Source organism: Trachemys scripta, chromosome 1 (genome assembly GCF_013100865.1).
Source record: "Trachemys scripta elegans isolate TJP31775 chromosome 1, CAS_Tse_1.0, whole genome shotgun sequence".
NCBI lineage: Eukaryota > Metazoa > Chordata > Testudines > Emydidae > Trachemys > Trachemys scripta.
The window spans coordinates 116,459,728-116,484,216 of NC_048298.1; the positions used below are offsets into that span (position 1 = coordinate 116,459,728).

The 24,489-nt window shown below is 36.3% G+C and overlaps 1 protein-coding gene across 1 annotated transcript in view; it reads right to left on the reverse strand.

The window, feature by feature from the left end:
- Positions 1-312: 312 nt before the first annotated feature.
- ETNK1 (ethanolamine kinase 1) overlaps positions 313-24,489 on the reverse strand; it is a 57,624-nt gene continuing 33,447 nt past the window's right edge. The window contains exons 3-8 of the mRNA XM_034782464.1: positions 24,288-24,428; positions 23,580-23,722; positions 16,100-16,183; positions 12,322-12,482; positions 9,067-9,140; positions 313-7,959 (exon numbers count right to left, since the gene is read on the reverse strand). Coding sequence (XP_034638355.1) covers positions 7,887-7,959; positions 9,067-9,140; positions 12,322-12,482; positions 16,100-16,183; positions 23,580-23,722; positions 24,288-24,428 — 676 coding nt within the window. The 3' untranslated portion in view covers positions 313-7,886. The remainder of the gene's footprint in view (positions 7,960-9,066; positions 9,141-12,321; positions 12,483-16,099; positions 16,184-23,579; positions 23,723-24,287; positions 24,429-24,489) is intronic.

Consider the following 24,489-nt stretch of genomic DNA (forward strand, 5'->3'; position numbering starts at 1 on the left):
CTAGTCAGTCGCTTGACTGCTATTAGCAGCAGCAGCAGCTATGTGGTTCATTCATACCTTCTCCACTCCCTCCCCCTTTTAAAATATGTACTGGTTAATGGCCCTAGCAATGTTTAATTTGTAAAATAGAAATGTTAATAGGCTTATAGTTTTTGTAAGCCAAGTACCAGCCCCAGGGAATTTTTATTTCCAGATGAGTCATGAACACCTGGAAATGGGTGTTTATAATAGAAATATGTAGCCTCGACAATAGTAAAAGATAGCAGCATGCGTAGCTCAAGTGAAAAGCAAAATCAAAATAAATGTTAATAATGCAGTTAGAAACCAGCTTTATTGTTACAACCAGTTTTAAATTATTTACACAATATAAATCTTTGAAAGATACATTCCTTCATTTAATCAATGGTAGAAGGCTTTTATTATAACATAGCTCCAACAACGTTTCGTTCAAAAGAAACAGTTCACTCCAATGAAAACTGATGAATGAACAGAACATATGTTAACTCCATGACAAAGAAATGATTTTTTTTTTAAAGATTGGGAGCATTTTATTCACAGGACATATGACTTAACAGCAACCTAAAAATGAGAAAACAATGAAAAAGATGTTGTGGAACAATGAAATGACATTGGAAAGTATTCCTATTATCCCATAGTCCTATCTTTGCAAGTGTTACAGGGCTTTGGATAGCTGGCTAATACAAATTTGTGAACCAACAAATCTACTTCAAGTTATATTTGTTTAAGATACTGATACATTCTCAGTGCTGAGACTAATCAAAAGCTCTTATGTACAACACTGCGTTACACTACCACAGACTGTATCTGAGATACACAAATGAAAAAACGGTCATTGCAACAACAAAAAAACCTCCACAAATTTCTGACTGAAGATTTCACAGCAATCAGGAGAAGTAAACAGCTAAAATTATAACAAAGATTAGAATTTTTGTTTTCCAGTTTATTTTGTGCATTTTATAATATTGTGTTTGGTAATTTACACTGTTCCCCCCTATAAGTCAGTTTCACATTGCGTTTTGTGTGCGTTTCTCCCCAGTTGTGTGAAAAAAAATATATATATACATATAAAGATAAGTGATTTTAAAACAAACATGATCAGGGGCATTACATGAAACTACAACTCCTATCATTTTGCAAACATTAAGTTAATGCTCACACCATCCATGGGAGACATGTAAATTCTTCTCCATTTTTACAAGTTGAGGACACTGAGGCAGAGAAGCTAAACAGCTTTCAAAGGCCACAAAGGGAATCAGTATCAATTCCTGAATTAGCTGGTATTCATGGCTCTCAGTCCCGTGCTCAGACCATTCCTCTGACACTACTGGACTGTTTTCAATCAACTTTTCTCTTGACAGTGAATGAAGAAGCTATCATTAAAGCATCTGAAGTAAGAGTATCTTCTAGACCATTCAGCATTTTAAAGAATCAAATACTTCATATTATGCAAACTAGCCAATTGCGCACAGACAAAAATACAGTACAATAGTTTTAGAAGATTCCCTCATTTACTGTAACTAGGAACCTGAAAAACTACACAAACAGCTCAGTCAGTAAAGCCACTTGAAGTCAGACAATGGAATTTCCAGTCTCGTCACACCACTAGAACAGCACCACACAACTGGCACGTGAAAGCAATTTACACATTTTCTTTTCCATTCCAGAGGTCTGTAGGCCACAAAGTTAGTCATGTACCCTCTGGACTTGTGCGGTTCTACCACCTTGGAGAGCCTCATTCTAGCTGTGCAGTTAGCAAAAGGAACACCTACATGGCGCAAGAACATGGTCAGCCTTTTGTCATATCCTTCATAACCAACAAATCCACAGTAGCAAATGTATAAAAAAACAAAATCAGTTGTGATAATGCACACCACCAGCACTAGAATCTCTGGAAATGTGATCCAACTCTTACTGTTCAGCAACTGTAATTACATCCTGCATGGTATGATTACACTTGCACATATTTAAGAGCCTTTTCAAAAGGCATCTAAGAACCTATTAATCAAAATACAAAACATTAAAACCCACTGAAGAACCCAACTCAAATTCACAGCCAGGTAGGATGCAGCCAACCTTCCCGATAGCCTTCAAAACAAGCCTCCCCAACAAAAGGAATTACATTCCAACTGGTACAAAGAATGAAGGTTTTACCAGGAAATTGCTGTTCTATTTCATGACTATATCTATTTAAAAAAAAAAAAAAAAAGTTGTTTTGGTGGAAAGGAAATAAGGGTATACTTTAATGTCTCTTAACCACCAACTGCCTTCTTAAAGAAATCCAGGCTTCATCATGCTGGAATGAGTTCCCTTTCCTTTATAATCTGATCCAATAAACTGCCTAAGTATAAGGAGGTCAAAAAACAGAAGTCTAAACACGTGCTTCAATTGGATTATTTCCTCATACCTGTATTTATTCCCTTCCCCTCCAATATTGACCTTTTGACTCTTAGGCCTTTGGGATCTAATTACCATCAAACAGCACCACTGAAGATCCTAGACAATATTAACATATATACCTTCTGAGTGTGTATGTGTCTTTTGTCTGGTATATTTATATTCGATAAACAGGATAGAAGACTTGCACCAAGATGTGTTTGTGAATTTGACAACCAAAATATTTGAATACGCCTACCCTCCATATTTTATGTACCAACATTTTCCAGCAAATCTATTACACATAGCAGTGGCAAGAGACTCAAAGCTCTTCTGTTTTCACTGTAGATAGCTAAAGAACTTAGTTTAAAAATTAGATGGCAGTTTGTATATGAAAAGATGTTCAGAGAAGCTGGTGTACAAAACTTTACACTTCACTTCTGAGGTTAATTCCCTAATCTCCAGGGGACTTCCTAAACCAGAAACTGATTATGATACTAAGTCTTTATTTCTTTGTATGGTGGATACAGTGGCCATTCATTATTTGAATAAGGCTAAGTTTGATGGGAATAGTTCTGGCTTGCAAACAGTGAAAGGATACTGCATCAAGAAAAATGGAATTAATGTCCAAGGGAATTCAGTTAATAGATTACAGTAAGCACTCAAAGGGAATGAAGATACCTGTAGCTTGCCATAACTTTCCTTCGAAGTTGAAATACTGGCATCAACAGCTGATTATTTTATTAAAAGCAGTACCAAGTCTGCTTCAAACTATTGCTTTTGTTCAACTTGTATGCAAGATATCAATAAACTGTTTAATTTTACTACAAGTCCAGGGAAGGCAGCTTTTACATTGAGAGAGAAAGTTGTGTACTAGTCCTGTATTTTATCAATCTAGGCTTCAAAAAGAATGTACCCAGCCGACACCAGTTTCCATAAATATGAATTGGCTACTAGTTAGTTGGTACCTTAGCTACTGTAGCATTCTGGAAACTGATAGAAGTATCTTAATTATTTGGCCTTTTATTATACCATAATAGTTGCACAACAGTAAAGAATCCTCCTGTCATTACACAGCTTATGTACACTGGAAACGTCTAATTTAGGAATTTGTCTACATGTTCCCTTAAACTTCTGTCACCACAGGAACAACAATACGTCTTAAAGAAGTGTACTTAAAACTTCCACGTTTTCAGCAGATACTACTGGCTGCCAATGTTTAAGATGTGAGTATCAGATTTAACAGTTTCCCTATGTTGAAAGACAATAAATTTACCACTAATTAGCATTTTTCATTTGCCTTGTTACTAGAATAGCTCTTCCCCACAACTAAGCGTATTACTATTCATTTATCCCCAAAAGCAAGGGAAAATAAAAACACATGGAAAGACAATGGCGGCAGTAGACTATAATGGATACCTTATTAACATGAAACATAAATATGCTCCATTAAAGGTAATGTATGTGATTATCACACAACACAGATGCCTTGAATATGGTCAATTTAACAAAAAGTCAGCACACACAAAGTTGGATTTTTTCTTTACATCAAAATTTCTACAAAATAGGAGAGAGTACAATGCAATACACAAGTCCATAAATGCAAGATACGGTACAATTCACATTAATTTACAAATGGTTATTTACACTGTTGTATATACATATCCAGTCAGACCCGGTTAATGTGAGTCAGTTTGACAATTCCTTTTTCAAATGCAGAAGAACGCTAGATGAATGAGTTTAAAATTACCTGACACTGGCTATTATTTAAAAAGCTCTGATGCTTATTAAATCAGACACGGATTAACCTGGTCTGATTGTAGAAATGTGTCAGAAGAAAAAAAAAATTCACACAATTCTGCTTTACAAAAGCAACCAGGCCACTATGGTCTATTGACTGATGCTGCACATGCATGAATGCCACTGCTAACAACCTTCTTTATATTTACAATATAGGTTTAACTATACAGTAAAAGTTATTAATTTGGGCATTCAAGCCTTTAGCTTAACAGAAAGGCAACAGAGTATCTTCTTGGCAACGCAAAGCCAGGATGGATGTTTCTAGAGCTCTGAGACATTTTCCTTCTTTTTAAATAGCCTCAAAATACTAAGGACGAGGAAATGAATTTTAACAAAACGGGCATTCCTTATTTTGAGGCTTCAATAGTTCACCCATGTTCAGGCCGTAGGGTATTTGCAGTGACAAACCCAAGTTTGCACCGTGCACCATCCCAAGTTCCCATTTGAACATGTTTGTAGGCTACCCTCTATAGGAGAGGAAATTCTGAGTAGTTATGGATAAAACTGTTGAGGTGTGAGACTCCAGGTGACTGGCATTTCATTTTGGAAAAAGTAACTACTTCCTAATAACATCTCTCACAAACAACCTGCTCTAGGAATTTGAAATTTGTTGCATATTGCTAGTCTTAAATGGAAGCCATTGCACAGCCATGTTTTCTAAAAATGGATTTTAATGTGCAATATGAAAATGCAAGTCTCTACTATACTGCAAAGTCTCCTATTATAACTCTGTGATAAGTCTCGTGCTTCTTAAAAATGGCTCAAAGATTACTGTATTTATAATATCTTTGCCTCAAAGTGTTTTTGAGGTTTGTGAAAGGAGTTCAGTGGAATTGAGCAGCTCAACATGACTGAGGCTGAGATCCAGTCACAAAAAGCTTACGTTCTTTTCCCCTGCAGAGATTGTTACCTGCACTATATAAACAAACACCTCCTTTAAAAAATTACAGTACAATTCCAAACTGAAACAGTACCAGCATTGGAAGAGCTACTAGGGCAGGGAGACAATGGAATCTGTAAAATGCACAGGAGACACCCTAGCTCTGGCCTCTCCCTCTTGCAGAAGGAATGATCTGCAGTGTCACCCTCTTTTGACCTGAATGGTTAGCCCAATTTTCAAGTTCTAGCAGGCAGTTTCCAATAGGAGGAGAGACTGATGATGTAATCAGGTATTTCTTTGATGCCATCCTGTTCGTACATTTTTTGTTAAGTCCTGCTTCCCACAATAGGAATCGAACAACAGCTGATTCTTTGCTCACACAGTTAACAAGCCTCTTTCAGCCAGCACTTTACTCAAGAAGCTCTCATTCAGCTGTTTTCTCTGGGTCAAACTACCAGGGCTTCTTTGGACCTTGTGGTTCTCTCATCAGAGAGTATGGGACACCACTCTTGAATAGCCAAAGAGTTTGAAAAGAATTAGGGCTAATAAGAGCTGGACTGTACTTCAGAATAAACAGACACCGCTGTATATATTTTAAAACAGTTCTCTTTGGGATTGTTAGAAAGGGGGATCTGGTAAGTGTTCCAATTTACCAGGTTAAAAATAAAACTTTGAAAGCTCACTCTCAAATATGTATGTGTTACCAATGCCAGAAATTAAGTTGTCACTTTACTCTATCAGGAAAGGGGTTTTTGTTGTTTTTATTTTGAAATAATTTTTTTCAGGATCCAATACTAGTACTCACACTAAGTAGCACCTTACTTCAAGAGATGTCTCGCTGAAATTAAAGGGACAACTTATGAACCAAGATACTACTTAAATGTGGGTAAGTGTGGCAGAATAATTCTCTTAACGAAGAGAGAGCTTTTCAGGTACAAAGATTAAAAAGCTGTTTGCTGTCTGTCACTTTCATGAGCTCTAGCAACATCCTTGATAATGCTACAGAAGGAAATGCCATTTCAGTTGGTCAGTTTTATTTAGACTATGAAAAGAATCTGTCCAATTTAATGAACTAGTTTAGTAAGTACTAAATAAGACTTACCCACTTTCAAGTTTTTTTTATGAAAAGTTTATCCATTTATATTAAAATTTTAAGAATGTGATTGTAAGAAATCCACGGTTGAAACCACCAGGTGATGAATACAAACTAGTTTTAAGGAATAAAACTTGCTTTTGTAAAATAACAGAACACTATTTAAAATGATGTATAAGGTGAAAGTTTTTCCACCCATGTCATTGCTTTAAGCATCCTGAAACAAGGTATGCTTCTGTAAAGCCCATCTGCATTTGACAATATGCTATAAAGCAATATTGAATAAATATTCTTGCCGAGTCTGCAACTGGCTCCCCATAAAATCTACTCCTAAGGTGAGTGTGTTTGCACATACTGTATGTGCATACACGCAGACTTTGTACGTGTGGGCACTTCAGTGACCAAAGTGCGAAGTTTTTTCAGAGTAATAATCAGAATTGATTGACTGCTCAACACCACAGCAATTTCCAAGATTTAAAGCATCATCCCCAACCTCTCTCAACATACAGTCACAAAGTAAACATTTTCTTTTCAATTCACATTTGTATTTCAAACCATTCTTGGTATAATAGCTTTTTAAAAAACATTGAGGATGATTAAAGCCCCATTGTTCAAACCTCACACATTTCAAGAACATCCTTTGAACATGAGACTTTGGGCTACTAATATTTTTGCCATCAGTACAGCAAGAAAGCCAGAAAATGTAACAAAATCTATAACTACTGGACCTAAGTATTTAAAGACAAGAATCCAAGCTGGAAAAATGAGGAAGGAAGGAAAAAGGTTTAAAATCTATGTATCCTTTAACTGAAGTGGTATTGTTTTGCTCCCAAGAGCAATGGGATTTCATGCTCACTGTTTTAAACCCAATAGTCTATCATGTTGCAGTAATATATATAGTTCAGAACATAAGGAATTTATTGAGATTTTGGAATAGCGGTCTTTAAAATAAATGGAAAAATTTAACAAACAAGAAACTCTCCCATACAAGTTAAGGTTGGTACATTTCCTGTCAGATCCTATGCAGGTTCCTAAATAATCAGGTGGCCAAAAAGCCTTCAGATTTCTACTATGTAATAGTAGCAGAAGGAAAGTCAAAATGTTGATATTTAACCCTAGTAAGTAGATAGGTCTTGCTATAAAATGTAAAGTACTGTGATGCAGAAAATTGCTTTTATCCTCATCTTCCTTCCCTCAATTACTTGGTACCAGTGATTGGCATTTCAAGAGTAAATGACCACTATTCATGTTTTTTTTGTATACAGTTAAAGATTAAGATTCTCTACTGACCATATACAGTCTTTATATAAGTTAATGTCACTTTAATAAAATAAGTTGTGAAAAAACAAATCCTTTGGAACAGTTTCACTGCCTGAACTCAACCTTTACAGAAATTGATGAAAGCAGCAATGGAATCATGTTAAACTCATAATAAATAAATCACATACAACATATGTTAAATTACTTAGGTAAGGATTAAATTGCCATCTCTACAGCCTTATATAGATTTAGCAAATTTCTAATCCATTCTATATCAACAGTAGGTATGCTCTTCTTATTAGATTTAACATTAAGACTTGTTTAGAGGCATCATTTGTAAAGCAAAACAACCAAGTGAACATTACAGAACTTAAACAAAATGTTTAGCTTTTTCAGTATCTGTTCCCAGAAAGGATTCTAAGGATCGCTTATCCACTTGAGGAGAACTGAAGTTCTTCATTACTCGGGAAGCTTTAATGCTGTGACCTCTGGCTTCATTTTGAAATACTGGTTAAAACGAACAATTGCGTACCTATTAAAAGGATAGAATTGAAACAAAGTTACAAAGAGATGATAATTCCTTAAGAGTCTGATCATGTTTATGACAAGAGTTGTGAAATCTTATTATAAAATTTCACAACAGCAACATGCTTTTGTGGAGTACCATGTGATGCTTTTGTTTAGTTTATTGTGCCATCTACTGGTTACTATCCAGTGTCTTTTACCTTTGAGAATCTTATGACTGATTCACTAGTCCAGTGAGTTTCAATACCAAATTCAAGTGAATAAATTATGATCTCAACATAGTATTTCATCAGCTTAGTCACAAGTTACTAGTCTGAGTCATATTAAGTATGAACTAAGCTAGCATCTTAACTGCTACAGCAAAATTTCCAAAAAGATGCACAATCTTGTCATGATAAACTTAATAGGTTCTTCTTCATATTGCAAGGGGCATTCATTTGACAATTTTAAACATTTTTCATAAGAACATGAAACTCCACAATAACATCAGCTAGTATCTTCAAAAAGGACACTAAAAAGAAAAATATTTAGAATTTATTAGACTAAATGTCCCTTGCAATTTGGAAGGAAGGATTTTTATTTTTTTTTAAATAAGAACAGATCTCCTGGTTCTTAAATCCGAGCTCCATTCCTACCTCTGCCATAAACACTTATGTATGACCAAGAACAAGACACTTAACTTCTGTGCCTCTACTTCTCCCATGCAAATGCCACCTACCAAACACATGCTCGTGTGGCTTAATCCATTAATACTTGTCAAGTGCTTGGATAACGCATGCATGGAAGACACTATATACTGGAGCACAAGAATTTTTTATTTTATTTTATTATTTTGTATATAAAATACAGGGTTGACTTTTTCCCCTCAAAAAGCAAAATAAATCCATTATAAAATCCAGACTTTTATGAATGAACTGACATTACCCGGACATCCTGATTGTCTTAATAGAATCTCACCATAAAAATAATTGTGTACGGTCATCTGTGGAGCATCCTGCTTGAACATATTATTAACAAAACAGGATCAATTTGCTCAGACCTAGTGTAGTTCTGAAAGTCAGGATTCCAATCGAGGAAAATAGATTAGTTATTTATAGACAGTACAGTCACTTACCCTAGAAAATCAAAGTCAATGGTGGAATATTTGGCTTGAATCAGAGCCCACAATCCCCAAAAGAAATGAGAGGCCTAAAGAGAAAAATAATTGGTTAAAGATTATTAGCTTAATGTTCTGTAAAGCAAGTATATGTTAAAAGGAATGAGCAAAATGGCTTGTCTGAAGGACTATTCTATAATTACAAAAAGAAAAAAAATGTGATTTTATAATTAAAGATTTTGTTCTAAAATGTAAGTTTTCTGAAACCAGATACCAGCAAGTGTTATAAACCCTAATGCTGTCAATTAGATGTGTAGAAAAAACACCTTGACATGGGAATCTCCTTCTAGAAAGGGTCTTGTTCAATAGCGTTAACAAATGACCTATGCTTCAGTTTGATAAAGAGAATTCCAGCAGTGTACAACCATTACAAATCTACATACTTGTTTGATTGTGTTTCAGATATTAGATATTATTTGGTACCAGAATGCTTCACTTTCCAGTGCTGCTAATGAGACTAACCATTGAAAACTCAGCATTTCCATAAGTTTCAAATCTATTCTGACCCCACTTCCTGTTAACGTTTAGATAAGTAGTTTGTAAGCATATGTTCAATGTCAGACTGAAGCTATGGATTACATGAATTATACGGTTGCTAATGTGTTTTAATAAACTTTGAAACTTGCGTGTTGTGGCCATCAGTTTCACAATCCCCTTGTGAAAGATGCATATGATTTCTGGACCACCCATGTTGCAAGTGATACTTCATACCTCTATTTATGTTCTGTAAATAAAAGCTTACAATAATGACCTAAATTGTTTCCCGAAGCATCCACATAATCCAAGTATTGTACTTAAATTCCTTTACTAAGGCTGTATAGTGTGAGTGCACATCTGAAAATATCTCAAAGCACAGGCATGTTAACATCTCACTAATGCATTTATTTAAGTTTTGATCAATTTGTCTAATGGTAGCAGTTTGGAGTTTTACACTAATACTCATTCATTCTAGTTCCTGTTTTTTCTAACATGACCTCACACATTAATGAAGTTTAGTCAACATTAAAGGAACCCTTATTTTTTAAATTTTACAGTATTTGTACAACTTGTGTGGTCTACAGATCGGTCTTAAGCTGTTCAGTAAACAGAAACTCCTTCCCCCTCCCCTCCAGCATTAATATGAACAAAGTTTAGAGCTCATGAAACAATGCTATATATTCTGAAAAATAGAGTTATATAGCTGCAAATCTAGCTTTACTAATTTAAGTAAATGGGACAGCTGAATATAATTACCACAGCTGGTACTAACAGCGCTAACAACAAATGAGCAGTATTTTCTAATAAAGACTCGTCTAGTGGATCATCCTCTTGGAAAGCCAACCAAAATTCCTCACTATAACTACCAGCCTTTGCCAGAAAATTGGAGAAGCCATGTATAGATTAGTCAGATATATATGGGCCAAAAAGTCAGAAAGAGTACTGGAATCATAAGGCCATACTAGCTGTCCAGAGTTGCACATCCACTGGCATACTAGGCATTATAGTTGCACTTGTAAAGACTTTATTTTAGCCTAAGTAAACGCAGGGTAAGAGGCACTGCTGCCATGATACCTCATGCTGTCGTCTCCTATACATAGCATGAACAAGCCTGGACAGTACTTAAACTAGACCAGGGATAATTTAGAGCTTTAAGAAGTGGTGTTGGGAAGTCAGTTCTAAGCAATATTCCAGCACTGTGATAGCAGATACAGCTTTTCAGAGGCAAATCAATGGAAGGAGAGGAAGGATGGAAGAGCATCTAGGACCAGAGAGCCAAAATATCAGCTTCTTGCTATACATCAAGACACAAGTGTCCTATGTACAGTCTTCAAAGTACGTTTGATGCAAAGAACTTCAGTGGTTCCTTTTATTTTTCAAACACAGAATTTTGGTCTTTGACAAATTTTATTTACTGTAAAGTCCTATATACACACACACACACACACAACAAAAAAAACAAAAAAAAACAACAAAAAATCAACATCAAACTCTTGAGGCAAAGCCACATTAACTTTCCTCAACTCAACATTGTCCTGCCAAACCCAGGGTTGTGAGTTCAATCCTTGAGGGGGCCATTTAGAGAACTGGGATAAAAATCTGTCTGGGGATTCATCCTGCTTTGAGCAGAGGGTTGGACTAGATGACCTCCTGAGATCCCTTCCAACCCTGATATTCTATGATCAACACAGGGTGACTGATTTCAAACTATCAAGTTAAACCTTAATGCTATTTAGAAAATTTCTATGGAAGGGACACACTTACTGCTCCAGCTACATGTTACACAGTTCAATATTCTATTACTCAGATTCTTTGGTTCTCAAATTAAAAATAATCTAGGATAAGGCCTGGTAAGGCTCATTTCACTACATATGGGGTCAATTCAAATCCTGATATCTATTCCTTACTACTAAAGCCAGGAGGACTGAGAATCTATCATGCCAGCCCACCTTTATTGGCCAATATGAAAGAACCCTCCATGACTTAGGCCTGGGCTACTTCTGCGTAGCTGAAGTTGAAGTATCTTAGTTCGACTTACCTGGCCGTCCTCATGGCGGCGAGTCCACCGCCGCTGCTCCCCATCGACTCCGCTTACTCCTCTTGCCGAGGTGGAGTACAGGCGTCGATTCGGGGATTGAGTTATCGCATCTAGACAAGACGCAATAAATCGATCCCCGATACATCGAACACTACCTGATCCGGTGGGTAGTATAGACATATCCTTAGGTTCTTCCTTGAGACTGAGAAATCTCTCAATCAAATTGACTTTACTTACACTACTGCTGGAGGGAAGCTATATCCTATGAAGAACAGTTGCTCCTCCACAGAAGAGGGTTAAACAGAGGAGTGAAAGGAAAATCTGCAGTGAATTTAAACGTGTTGCTTCTAGATGATGGATTCTAATTGGCTTTAGCTCATCAGAAAGGCCCTGACCTAGGGAATAAAGCCACTAAATGTATCCTGATAGTAAAGGCCTAGCAGTGAGGCCATTTACTTTCCAAAGATCTACATTGAGTTAGTCTAACACATAAACAAATAGAAATTGAACAATATTCATTGCACAATGGTTTCCATCAGTAAGAAAAGCTGACACTTATATTGTACTAAAGATTTCCTGCAGGTATTGCATAATCTTAAGACTGCAAGTTCCTTGGGACAGGGAACTCACTATTTGGCTGGAAAGTGGTAAACATACCTGGGGTGTTGTATATACATTAATAATCTTGAGAAACTTACCAGTGCAAATTGATTGACTTGCACATATAGGACTTCTACCTCTTTCTCAGTAACATCTGTACCGAAACCTTTATATTCCTTGTATGCCTCAAGGTAAGATCTCAGCCACTGCTCTTGTAATTCTCTATCTGGATAAAGGCTGTAGTCTACCTCACTCACTCCTTCAAAAACAAAAAACAAACAAAACAAACAAAAATAATTAACATTTATTTATATATATTTTTAAAAAGTCAGATGTTTGACTTCACAATTATAAATGACCAATACTTTCAGAAACTTTGCAAATGTGTACCATATTTAAACTAAATATGAACAGATTCGGATACTCATATCAATGAATACCCCTCAAACCCAAATGAAAAACAAAAAAGAGGACACTAACATTATGAAAGATTCTATGCTTAAATATGTATGCTAGCAATGGTCAAATGTGTATTTGTGGTCTGGTATAATCTGAACATCAGCAAGTTACAATTGTATGGGGAAAGTCCCATGAAAATAAAGCATCTGTATTATGAATTTTTTCCCCAAAATCTTCCCAGGAAAATTCAAAGAGGGCTATAAGATCTAGTGAAAGAAGAAAATAGATTTGCATGCAATCTGAATCCTTGTTACAAAACATGAGACATTCAGGTATACTTATATTTCATCAAAAATTAAGCTAATGTTTCAGAAAGAAACACAAAAGGAACCTACTCAAATCACAACTCTATTCCCTTTCCTTCCCTCTCTTTGGAACTGTGAAGTTTCGTTTGTCTCCGTTGTCTAATCTTCTCATCATTCTTGATCCAAGTTCTCCTCTCTGCATATCATAAATCTGCTCCTATCAAACCCTACAATTTTGCCTTGTATACTACTGCCTCTGCCTCAACTCCATCTCCGCTGAAATCCTCACCCACACCTTCCTCTGTCTCCTGGATTAAATCCCCTTCTCAAGTCCAAGTTCTCTGGGATTCGTATTCTGCACATGGTAAAATATAATCTTCTGTATATAAGAATGACAACACAACTCTCTTCCATTTCAGGATCCAATTCAAACCTTTTTAAAGCCCTCCTTGGATTTGCTCCTGTTAAGTTCCTAACCTTTGTCAATCTCTGCTCACCCAGCATTAGCCTATGCAATATTTACTCACTGGTGGTAGAAAGTGGTTCTCTGCATTTTCTACCATGTGTTAAAAACGACTCCCTACAGCACTCCTTCACCTGAAATCTTGCCTATACCTCTTCAAGAACAACAGTGGGCAAGATTAACTCTAAAGTGTTTGGGGGACAATAAAATACTCAACAAAACAAATTGTACAAACAGGTTCCAAAGAGTACGCTACATTGTCATCAAGGAATTAAGAATTTTGAAAGTGAATTACCATGACCACTTTAGAAATACACAACCTGGAAAACACTATGACAAATAGATCAAGATTACTTAAACTTCTTGTACTATATTTACATTGCTGTACTGTAAACATTATGGTGGAATTCCCACTATAACCCCATTCCCAAAATAAACAGCATACAGGTAAGGTATGTCAGGCACTCCTATTTAAACTCTCCAAGATGAGAGTACTGTAGAGGGACATTCAATGAACTAGACTTGACTAGATAAGCTACTTTTTGAGCAAGTATAGCCTTTCCGATGTTCCTAAACCTTAACTTCTCCCTATCACACACAAATCTGCACATTAGCTTTGATTCTTGTTCTGCACTTCTCAGTTTGTCAAAAATCAAGTCAAAGCGAAGTCTCAACTGCAAGTTGTGCAAGGAATCACAAGACTGTCATTTGGCGGTAGAGGTTATTATATATGAAGGCAACTGTGAATTTTCCACACCGTATCTGCACTGGGAGGGAAGGAGCATCAGTGCCCCTATGATATTGTTTTTAATACCACAGAGAAAGGATGATCTCACAGTTAAGGCAGAGCTCAGGAAGTTGGAAGTTCTAGGTCTATTTTTAGCTCTGCCAGACTTCTTGCATGACTTTGGCAAAGTCACAGCCTTCCCACATCTTAAGCTATATCTACACTACACAGCTTTTAGTAACATGGCTTCGTCGCCACAGCCATGCCACTAAAAGTCACGCATTGTAGCTGCTGTGCGTCGACTCTCCTGCCGACAAAAAACTTCTACCCACAGCAAGCGGTGTTTGAGCTGTTCACACTGGCATTTGCCGTGGCAAAACTTTTGTCTTTCGAGGGGGAGGTTCTCTAGCTCCTCTGAAAGACAAAAGTTTTGTCATTCAATCGCCAGTGTAGACATAGCCTAAGTTCCCACAACTGCAAAGTAGGGACATAACTAGCCCACCTCACAGAGATTTTAAGTTGAATTCATCAGTGACCGTAATACATTTTTGTGACACTTTCCTAGGGAGCCCAGGACTGTGAATCACCTTGTTATCTGCTTGCCACCAGTGCAAACAAGATTTGCTTGTGCTCCCTGACCTCACCAGTCTGTTAGGAACCCAAAATATTTCCTCAGGCTATGCCAGCCCTTACTTTGCCTTGCAGGTTATCAGTAGGTGTACCCCAGCTCCCAAGCTCCACTGAAAGAGTCCCTCTGTAGTATCCAGCCCCTATCACAGGATACGCACAGAAATTACCAGCTAAGATGTCCCCAAAGGATCAGTGTATACACAGGTTGACTGGTACAACTCAGGATCGGATTCTTTATAAAAATCACAGAACTGAGATATAGGCATAGTGAAACAATCGTAAGTATATTATCAAAAATTAAAAGATAAGAGATAAGGCTAATAAGTGGAAACAGAAATGATTACATATAAAACAAAGCATAACACGCTTCTTACTAGACTAAACTTAACTTTAACAGGCTAACAATCTGTCTAAAAGCTATCTTATCTCACCCAAAAGCTATCTTGCAGAGTTTCCAACTAGGACAAGTTGGGATCCTGTTTTCACGAATGTAACTGCTCTGCCCGATTACTTCCTCAAGTACAGGATAACAGGGTGCTGTCCCTGTCCCGTTATACGCCAATAAACCTTTAAAGTGCGCAAGACAACGTTCCCCCCCCACCCTGCTGTTCATCTATTTTTCTTAAATCTCACAAGCCTCCATGTGCATTTAGCTCAGACTGGTGATTGTGGATAAGACAATACTCAATTTACATTTCAAAAGACAGATGGATAAACATCTCAGGTCTGGCAAGAAACCAGTTTCTCACTTCTCGTGGGGAGTAACCTTGCTACAAACTATAAGGGCAAGTCTACACTGGCAGTGCTTTAATGTGCCTTGTGTAGTTGTGGCGCAGCGCTGGGAGAGAGCGCTCTAAAAAACACCACCTCAACAAAGGGCGTGGCTCCCAGTGCTGGGACACTATTTACACTGGCGCTTTTCAGCGCTGCAACTTGCTGCGCTCAGGGGGGTGTTTTTTCACCCCCCTGAGCCAGAAAGTTGCAGTGCTGTTAATTGCCAGTGTAGACAAGCCCTAAGAACATATTTTCAGTATATAGACATATCAGTATGTTACACACAATGTACACAATGTTACACCAACCATATGTGACCAGCAAGATTCAGACTTTCACTTAAGATCTTATGTGACAATATTTAGGGATAAATGCTATAAAAACAATGCGTTATGTGTAGTGAGTTTGACAGGCCTATGGGAGTTGCTATTACAGAACAGTGAAGCCTTTGCCAGTTGGCACTGAGGGGTTCATTATGGTCACAGTTTTGAGATCCTCAGATGAAAGGCACTATATAAAAACAAAAGACTCATTGTTTTATTACCAATTAACTTTTAAATGGGCAATTCATTTTTTACCTGCAAACTCATTGAAATGATTTCCAATATCATAAGCCAGGTAGTTGTATCCAGAGTACTCATAGTCAATGAACTGTACATCACCTATATGAGACACAAACATGAAAACGTAAGAATCCATAACAAACAGACCAATGCCCTAATTCAGTGCTGTCCCTAGACATCTGCCAACATTTCAGTCTCACTGTTTGTGCTCATTTGCATGCACTCTTGAGACACTCCAGGGTAAGGCTGTGAATTTTATGGTATGAGCTTCACTTGACAGAAAATATACAGTCTGATCAACAGCTTGCTTCAGTATTTTACTATGTAATTTAGAATCAAAATAGCTATTTCAGGTTTCCATTTCTACCACAAGAGGGCGTCAGTTACCTTAGAAACTCAGATTCCGTTCTAATGAGAAATACTATATAAAAAGACACTTAGTTTTAACAGTAGGTAGAAATACAGATTACTTGTCTATCTTTTTAACTAGCAGAGTTATAGGTACAATATAAGTAATCCAATCTACTTTCTTGACAAGCAAGTAGTGCAGCCTGACTACAGAATACATGTAGCACGCACAATCATTTTTTGCAAGACAGTGTTTCTCCAATTATTCAACAATCTTCTCATTTTGATGATGGCGTTAATGAATTTAGTGTTATTTCAAGCAATGGCATGCCATGTTTGAATACCCATCTCAAAAACAAAGTGCCTGCAGGTATTAAGTAACAGAAGCCTTACAGCATAAAGTAAGCGTGGACAAAAGGAATAGCGCTACCCCAAATGCTCCTTTGTTGCTTAATGGCTTTTTACAAAAAGTTTATCTGGCCAACTGGGAGGGCAGTTGTGGGAAGTACATCACGTCCAGATTGTATGGCCTTTGAGTCGCCTCTGGTAAATCCATTCCACAGCAATAGTCAAACGGACACCTGGAAATCAGGTTTTAATATAAGCTAGACAGGATTGCTACTGCTCTTGCAGTCTCAGAAAAAAATATACTATCAACTACTATAACCATCTGAGTGCAGGGGGTATATATTTCTGACGACTCAACACGACCCACCTCAAACGTGTTCAGATTTAAATTTTGTATTCCTCCATATTGAGCTTTAATAACTACTAATGGTCATTCAATTAAACTCTATTCCTGAAATATGTTGTAACTATTAAACTCCTTCCAAGCTGCATGATTATTCCTCTATAGGTATCAAGTTTACCCTTGCTAAAAGGTTGTACTACAAATTTCAGAGACTCTGAAGTAATGATTTTAATACATATTAAGCCATAATAATGAAGCAAATAATTTTGCAATTACTAATGTTGACTATTCTCTCTCAAAGCCAAAACTGAAAGTTTAATCCTTGAGCAAATTTAACACTAATCTGAAATTAGAAAAATATTTTAAGTTTGATCTGAATTATAACCTTTTAGGAGATATGGGGAAATATTTTAACCCAACTACATTGCAGCTGTTATTTCCTTAAAAGACTGGAGGAGTTTAAAACTGGACATTAAGGACAAGTTAAAATGTGTTATAAGTGTCCATGAGCATGCATCTCCCGAGTTACCTTCTGCACAGATAGAGTGCTTTGGTAATTTTTTTCAGAAACAGCATGCAGCAGCAAGTATTTAAGATTTCAATCAGTGCCATTACACATGTTGCCACCCATTCCACATATTTATTAATTCAAATGTATAAAATGTGTCGATAAGCACCCATCCTTTAGTCTAGTACCTATCTCATACAATTAACATAACAAATGTAAGAAGATTACTTAAATATTTACCAACCCCGCAACCCTCACCTCATGCTGGGGGGGGGGGGGGGAAGGATGAGGGAAGAAGAAGTGGGCTTTGCAACCTGCCTGGAAGGTTAACAAACATGTTCTCGGTCAGACCAACCCAGGGAAGTGACTAAAGCAGAGCACCCTTCACAGAGAACATCCAGCCAGCAGTACATGATAAGAGGTTCCCATGATTTAAAAGCTGTTAAAAGTATTGAAAGCACTGGAAATTGATTTTACAAGGGCTGCAGTCCAAGATCTCATAGCAAAGTCACAGCTTAATTAGAGTTATCTGCGTGGCAAGTCCATGAAACAGATAACATGTTTCTTGCTGTTTCCTTAATAGTGCTGTAGATTTAAGCACATATAACCTCTAAAGCTCATCTGTTAAATATAAACCAATAAAAATGCACAGCCCAACCCTGGTTAATGTTTGTTTTGTCATAGGATTGAACTAGCCAGTACAAAATCCAATAATTTTAAAAGTCTCTTGTATTCAGGATTTTGCATATAAAGCAGATAAAAATAGCAGGTAAAAAGCCTGCTTGAAAAGTATCAACTTAAGACATACTTTAAAAAAAAATGTTTAATCCAAATTTTATCTCAGACTGCAGTGCCATTATTCTGATTATAGCTAGCCTTTATTTAAAAATGTTATTTCCAGTTATAGTTAATGGTTTATAAAGTAAGAATATGAAGCTAACAAGATACAGATGAGGCTGTTACCAGGCTCTGTGCTCTCCTTTGGGGGAGGTGCACGTGAACAATTGATGCGATAAACCTCCAGTCAGTGCGTTTAAGTAGCACGGTGCACGCCGCCACATGGCAGCAACAATGGCATACCTAATCTGTAGCAGATGAAGAAAATTTGGCACACTCACATTTGAAATGACACAACTTTAAAAAGAAAAGTTCTGCATTTTACTGCTCTCCTTTTTCAGACCCATTCTACAGTGGAACTCAACCTTAAATTTAATTTTTGCAACAAGTATTAAGGTTAAAGATGCACAGTTCCCTTCAAATTTCTGTGTCAAGAAAGTATGAACAGACAGGGTCACTTCATTAATTTTTATTATAACATTTTGCTATAAAATAAGGCAGGTGATAAAGAGAAAGTGAACTGACTTGTCTGATGTTATCACTGCATTCTTTAGATTAATTTATGTTTAAAATTATAGGAATACACTCTAAGAATTAGTAAAGATGAATTCATCCAAAAGAGCAACTAGTTCCCAGTATGATGAACTCTGAGCTACTAGCAATTTATTAGTCTTTTAGATTGGGGTTTTTAAAATGTCTAAGTCTACTCCCATTGACTTCAATAGGAACAGCTAGGCCAATGCGGACTACTACTAAAAACTTCTCCCAAAACAGAAATCTAATACCTGAAGTACACTTGTGGAATGTGCAACCTATAAAAGTGTTATATCATAATTGTGTACTATTGTCCACTGTAGAGTTTATCCAGACAGAAGATATTTCAAATTGAAGCATCCAACATTCTATATCTGAAAGGCAGTTATATGTATTTTATCAAAGCTTTAATGCTGAAAGCTACATACTATTTCACTGTTCATATAAAAATGAATGTGTGATCTGCAATGTGCTTGTCATTTTATGTTTGATGCATTTAAAATTGGGTTTATTAACTGAAATCAGAGGTTGGGTAATCCACAGGGGATTTGCTGACAGTCTTCAAGGAACTGACAGTCAAGAAATGATGACTCTCCTGTTTCTAGCTGCTCTTTATTGCACTGTAGATAGTTCAACAAACTTTACTACTCCCCTGACATAAGCCACTGCTGTATGAACAGAAAAAGAGATAACTTGTGATAGTAAATGTGAATGGAAGTGCCCTGCAAGGTAATATCTTTATTAAGAGCGAGTGATACTATGAAAAGTAGTGAGAAAGCCTGAACTAAACAAAGCTTAATGTAGCAGGGTGTATCACCTGGCTGTGATGAGAACGTCACTACAAAACCCCTACCACAGAACAAATACCATCTCTGAGACACACACTAAAATATGTTCACCCAAAGTTAAAAAAAAAAGCAGAACACTTAACTTCGGCACCTAGTTACAGTGACCTGATTTCCAGAAGTGCTGGGTAACAACCGTCAATGGAATCTGTTAAGTGGTCAGCACTTTTCAAAAGTCAGGCTGCTTATGTAGGTGCCTAATGTTAAGCTATTTTTAAAAATATTTGCCACGATTAAGAAAAGTGAGGAGTAACTGAAGATATTCTAGAAGTGTTGGAAAGAAATCTGATGCTGACAAGCATTAGTAATAAGGTATCTGAGATTACTCGGAGAGTCTAGAAGAGCCTTTGGAAACTCCTGCTCAAGTTAAAAAAAAAAAAAAAAAAAAAAGTCAAGAGCATCACGACAAAAGGGTTATAAATAAATGCCTTCCAACTGTCAGTTACTTAAATTTAAAACCACAGTTCACACATTAAGATATATTCAAGGGCAAGAAATGAAGTGAAACTGTGAGCTATTTCTTTCAGAGAACAAGTCTTCTAGGCAATTATAAATCTGTTATGTAAGATAACACTATTGAAGTTTTTCATATCCGGAGTGATTAAACAAAGCAGCAAGAGGCAGATTTATCTGAGCCACAGCATGAGCAAATTCAACTCATCAAATGAGTGATGCACTCCATTTAACCATGCTAGAGTTCAAAATTTTATTTCAGTCTCTCTTTGAAAAGAGAGTTAGATGTTCAGGTTTAAGAATTCTTAAAGCCATAAGTGACAAAGTATGTTTTTTCTGTATGTATATACATCAATCTATTTTTAATATCTAGCAGGTTTTAAAACCCTGTGTAGACTGGAAATGAAGTATAGTCTTTGAAAGGGTAGAGTTAAAAAGTTGAGATAAACAATGGTGGGACTATCTATTCTGAGTGAGCTAGTGTAAACTGACCACCTGTGGCTTTTTAAATAGTATGCTGATTACACTTGGCCTAAGCATGACTAGACAACATGCTAATGAAAGTGCTACAAACACCAATGATGAATTATAGATTCTGTTTGTGCTGGTTTAGACCCAGCCTCTTTAGAGAGCAGATCAAGGTGAGATTGAAAGAATTGATATGAATACTGCTGCATAATCAGAACTTTTATCTACCTTCCTATATTTAGGCCAGTAACAACTCCAGAAAGCGAACTGCATCTTTAAGATTGTTCTTTGTGCTCTTATTAAAGTGGCTTCAAAGAAGAATTCATTGCATGCTGATGCTTAATTTTTAGAGGTTTTTTTTTTTTTTTTTTAAATAAAGGATCTTTATTTGGCTGAACATACTTGATATGATTCATGTTTGCATGTTTAACTGTTGCAGTTAAAGTTAAAGCTGAGTTTCCACTTCAAAAATAAAGATGAAGATCCTCCTTCTAAGACTGTATTATGTAACAGGTTTATAAATTTTTGCACCGTAAAAGTGTACAGTACAAAATATACAGCTTTCACAATATACAAATACTCATTTTGCAGATGGCATTGAGGTTTGGTTACTATAAGAATAGTACCTGTTGTATCTCGGTATTGCAGAGTTCTTACAACAACGTACATGATGTGCTGCAATATTCAAGCATGTAAGCTTTAATGGACACAGTCTAGCTATTGCATATACTTTCAAATCTTTTCCCATTCAGTTATTTACAACCAGCTCGAAGCCTAAGTGCTTTACATTCAGATTCCTCCCTCCTCCCCACCTTGTCCCCAAACACTAAACACTCACACACTGGTTATTGTAGGTTTGCTCAAAAGTGATGCACTGCTGGCATTGTTTTTTTCCTCCACTCTGTTTATAAAAAAGAGAAGCATATAGCATTTGTTTTCAAAGTGGGAATGTTAAGCTTATCAACCGTGATAGTGAACATTTAACTGAATTACAGTTTTTGTTTAAGCATTTTACACTAAAGCATGGTTCTATTATGAAAAGTGACTAAAAATAGCATCTTTTCTCAGTAGGTCTGATCTGTGTATTCAGAATCAGACCTGTTGACTTTAGTGACAAAAATAATTTTTACCCCCCTTTTTAATTCCTATTAGCGCTGCAGAGTCAACAACTGAAGTTTTTTCCCCTGTCAAAAACCTCAACAAAATTGCTTACTAACTCCTACTCAATAGTTAGAACTAACTCAACAGTTAATTAAAATTAATAGAATTACACAAGTATGCAAGGGCATATACTGGAAGATGATGGTGCTGCTAAGGTGTAGTTGATGGCTACGTTGGCCTGCAGAACATATAGCACTAGTATTTATGTGCAAGAAAGAAAGACCTAACTCAGAAGAGAGGTCGCATATATATGGATTGCAGCTAAAAGATCTTTTACTTGTACAGGTCGAAGGAGCACAGTTGATGTAGAAATGATGTACACAGCCACTTTTCAAAAATCAGAAACAACTTCAATATTTATTTTGTATCCAATTTTATGTAAGCTCCATAAACTAAGACGTGACGCCTCAATTACTGCTGAATGTCTGATAGAGAACACCTTAAATGGTGTTCACATTCATTTTAATGATTTCAAACAAATACGTTGGCTTTAGTGGTAAGCTAATTGTCAATGAAGTGATAAGTTACAAGATAATATTAAATTACTCAGACAAATCTGAAATTAAATACTTCTCTTTAAAGAGAAAGTCTTCACTATCTCAATTGTAAGCTTCCCTGCAACTACCAACATGCTTCTACAAAATTAACTTGTTACTTTCATTTCAGCTCACAGACTTCTGGGGATTTGGGAGGAGGTGAGGGAAATTGAGGTACTGGTCTCGTTAAAGCATTTTTCTGCACCATAATATCCCTGTTTTCAATGTCCCAAATTTACTGTTGGTTCACCACGTTTGCCTGTTGAATGTATCATTTAGTAACCGAACCTCAAACCACTAAACAACCAAACCTTAAAAGGAATAACCTTAAAAGGAATTAAAGTTTTCTATGAGAACTTTTGATAGTTCCTTGTATTTAAAAAACAAAACAAAACCAAAAAACTAGGATTTCTTTCAAGAGTTCAAGTATTTACAAGATCTGAAAATAATGAACAAAAATTTGATTTGCCGTTTCCAAGATAAGCCTACTCCCTACCTCTGAGTTAAAAAATAATATTTACAAAAATATCTTCAACATTAAGATGCCTATGTACCTCATATGCAGGATATAAACTGAGCCATTGAAAGTAGCGTAAGTATCATTATGATACTTCACCCTGGGGAACTCCTCCTTGGCACCAATGTATCTGACAAATCAGAACAATACATTGATAATACAAAGTAACCTGGAGACATTAGCTCCTAAGGTTGTTGAATGCATGACAACCTTTTATAAATGTATATGAGATTTCTATTAAATTAGAAAGACAAAAAGACAATTTGATAGTTTGAAATCCATTTTTACAGACTAAATCATTACAGTGAAAATAGGAATATAAAGATTTTTCTCCACATGCTAAAAACATTTTAGAATTAAAATTATGGTTATAGCTGCTAAGACAGTTAATATATTTATACAAATACTGCTAACATTACATTGAACTTTGATTTCAAGCAGCAAATTTACTTCACTTTCTACCATTAGTAAAAAGTCATAAGTGATTTAATGAATTTGAATTATAATTCTATACCCACCCTAAGACAATTGCCACAGAACACAAATACAACACAAGTATGGAATGAAGCACTACTTACTGCTGTGTTCAATACCTACCTTGTTTCTCGTTGTAGATAATATTCTTACACAACAGATCATTGTGGCAAAGCACCACTGGGGATCCTAGATTTGAGAGTCTCTCCTTCATCCAGGCCATCTCCTCCTGAAGGATTTGAGGACTTGGAACATCACTTAAGAACCTTTGGGGTTCAAAAAAATTGAAAAGTTTCTCTTCTGAGCATAGTGTTAATAATAAAGGAATTATACAGAAATGTATACATTAGTGCATTTGGTCAGTTATTTTCTGTATTCCCGTTATTTCAACACATAATTGAGTAAGCCATCTTAGTCCAGATTTCACTGCTCACTCTTGTAGTGAAGTCACGGAAACATAAGATGGGAAGAAGGCAAGAATTCCTATTACTTTTACAAAGGTGACTTCTTTAAGAACAACTTGGCTCTCAGACATGACAATATCATAGTCCTAATTGTGGGAGGAGAACAAGATTAGTAATGCATACTCTTTTCAAGTGGAAAGGAAAGAGCAGGAAGAATATGGCCAAAAAAAATAGAGAGGATGGTCAAACCCATCACTTTAGTCTGCTTTTTAGGAGCATTTACATTGATATGGGCTGGGGGGATGGAGTGTCTAAAAAACACTCTGGTTATGTTTTCCCCCTCAGCTGGTTAATAAGGTATGTGATGAAAACTGAGACAAATGAGTTATTAAAAAAGTAATCAAATATTTAATAAAATAACACTTACCGTTTATTTACTTCCTCATCTGTAAATTCTGTAGGTATGAGTGAGAAATATTTTCCCATCTTCAGCCACATGTTAGATTTGGGGATCCATCCATTGTGTGCATGAATAGCATGGATTTTAGCAAGCTGCCTGGCTATGAGTCTGTAAGATATAAAGGTTATTGTATTGCTACGTTCTTACTTTTCAACTGGTGACAAGCAGA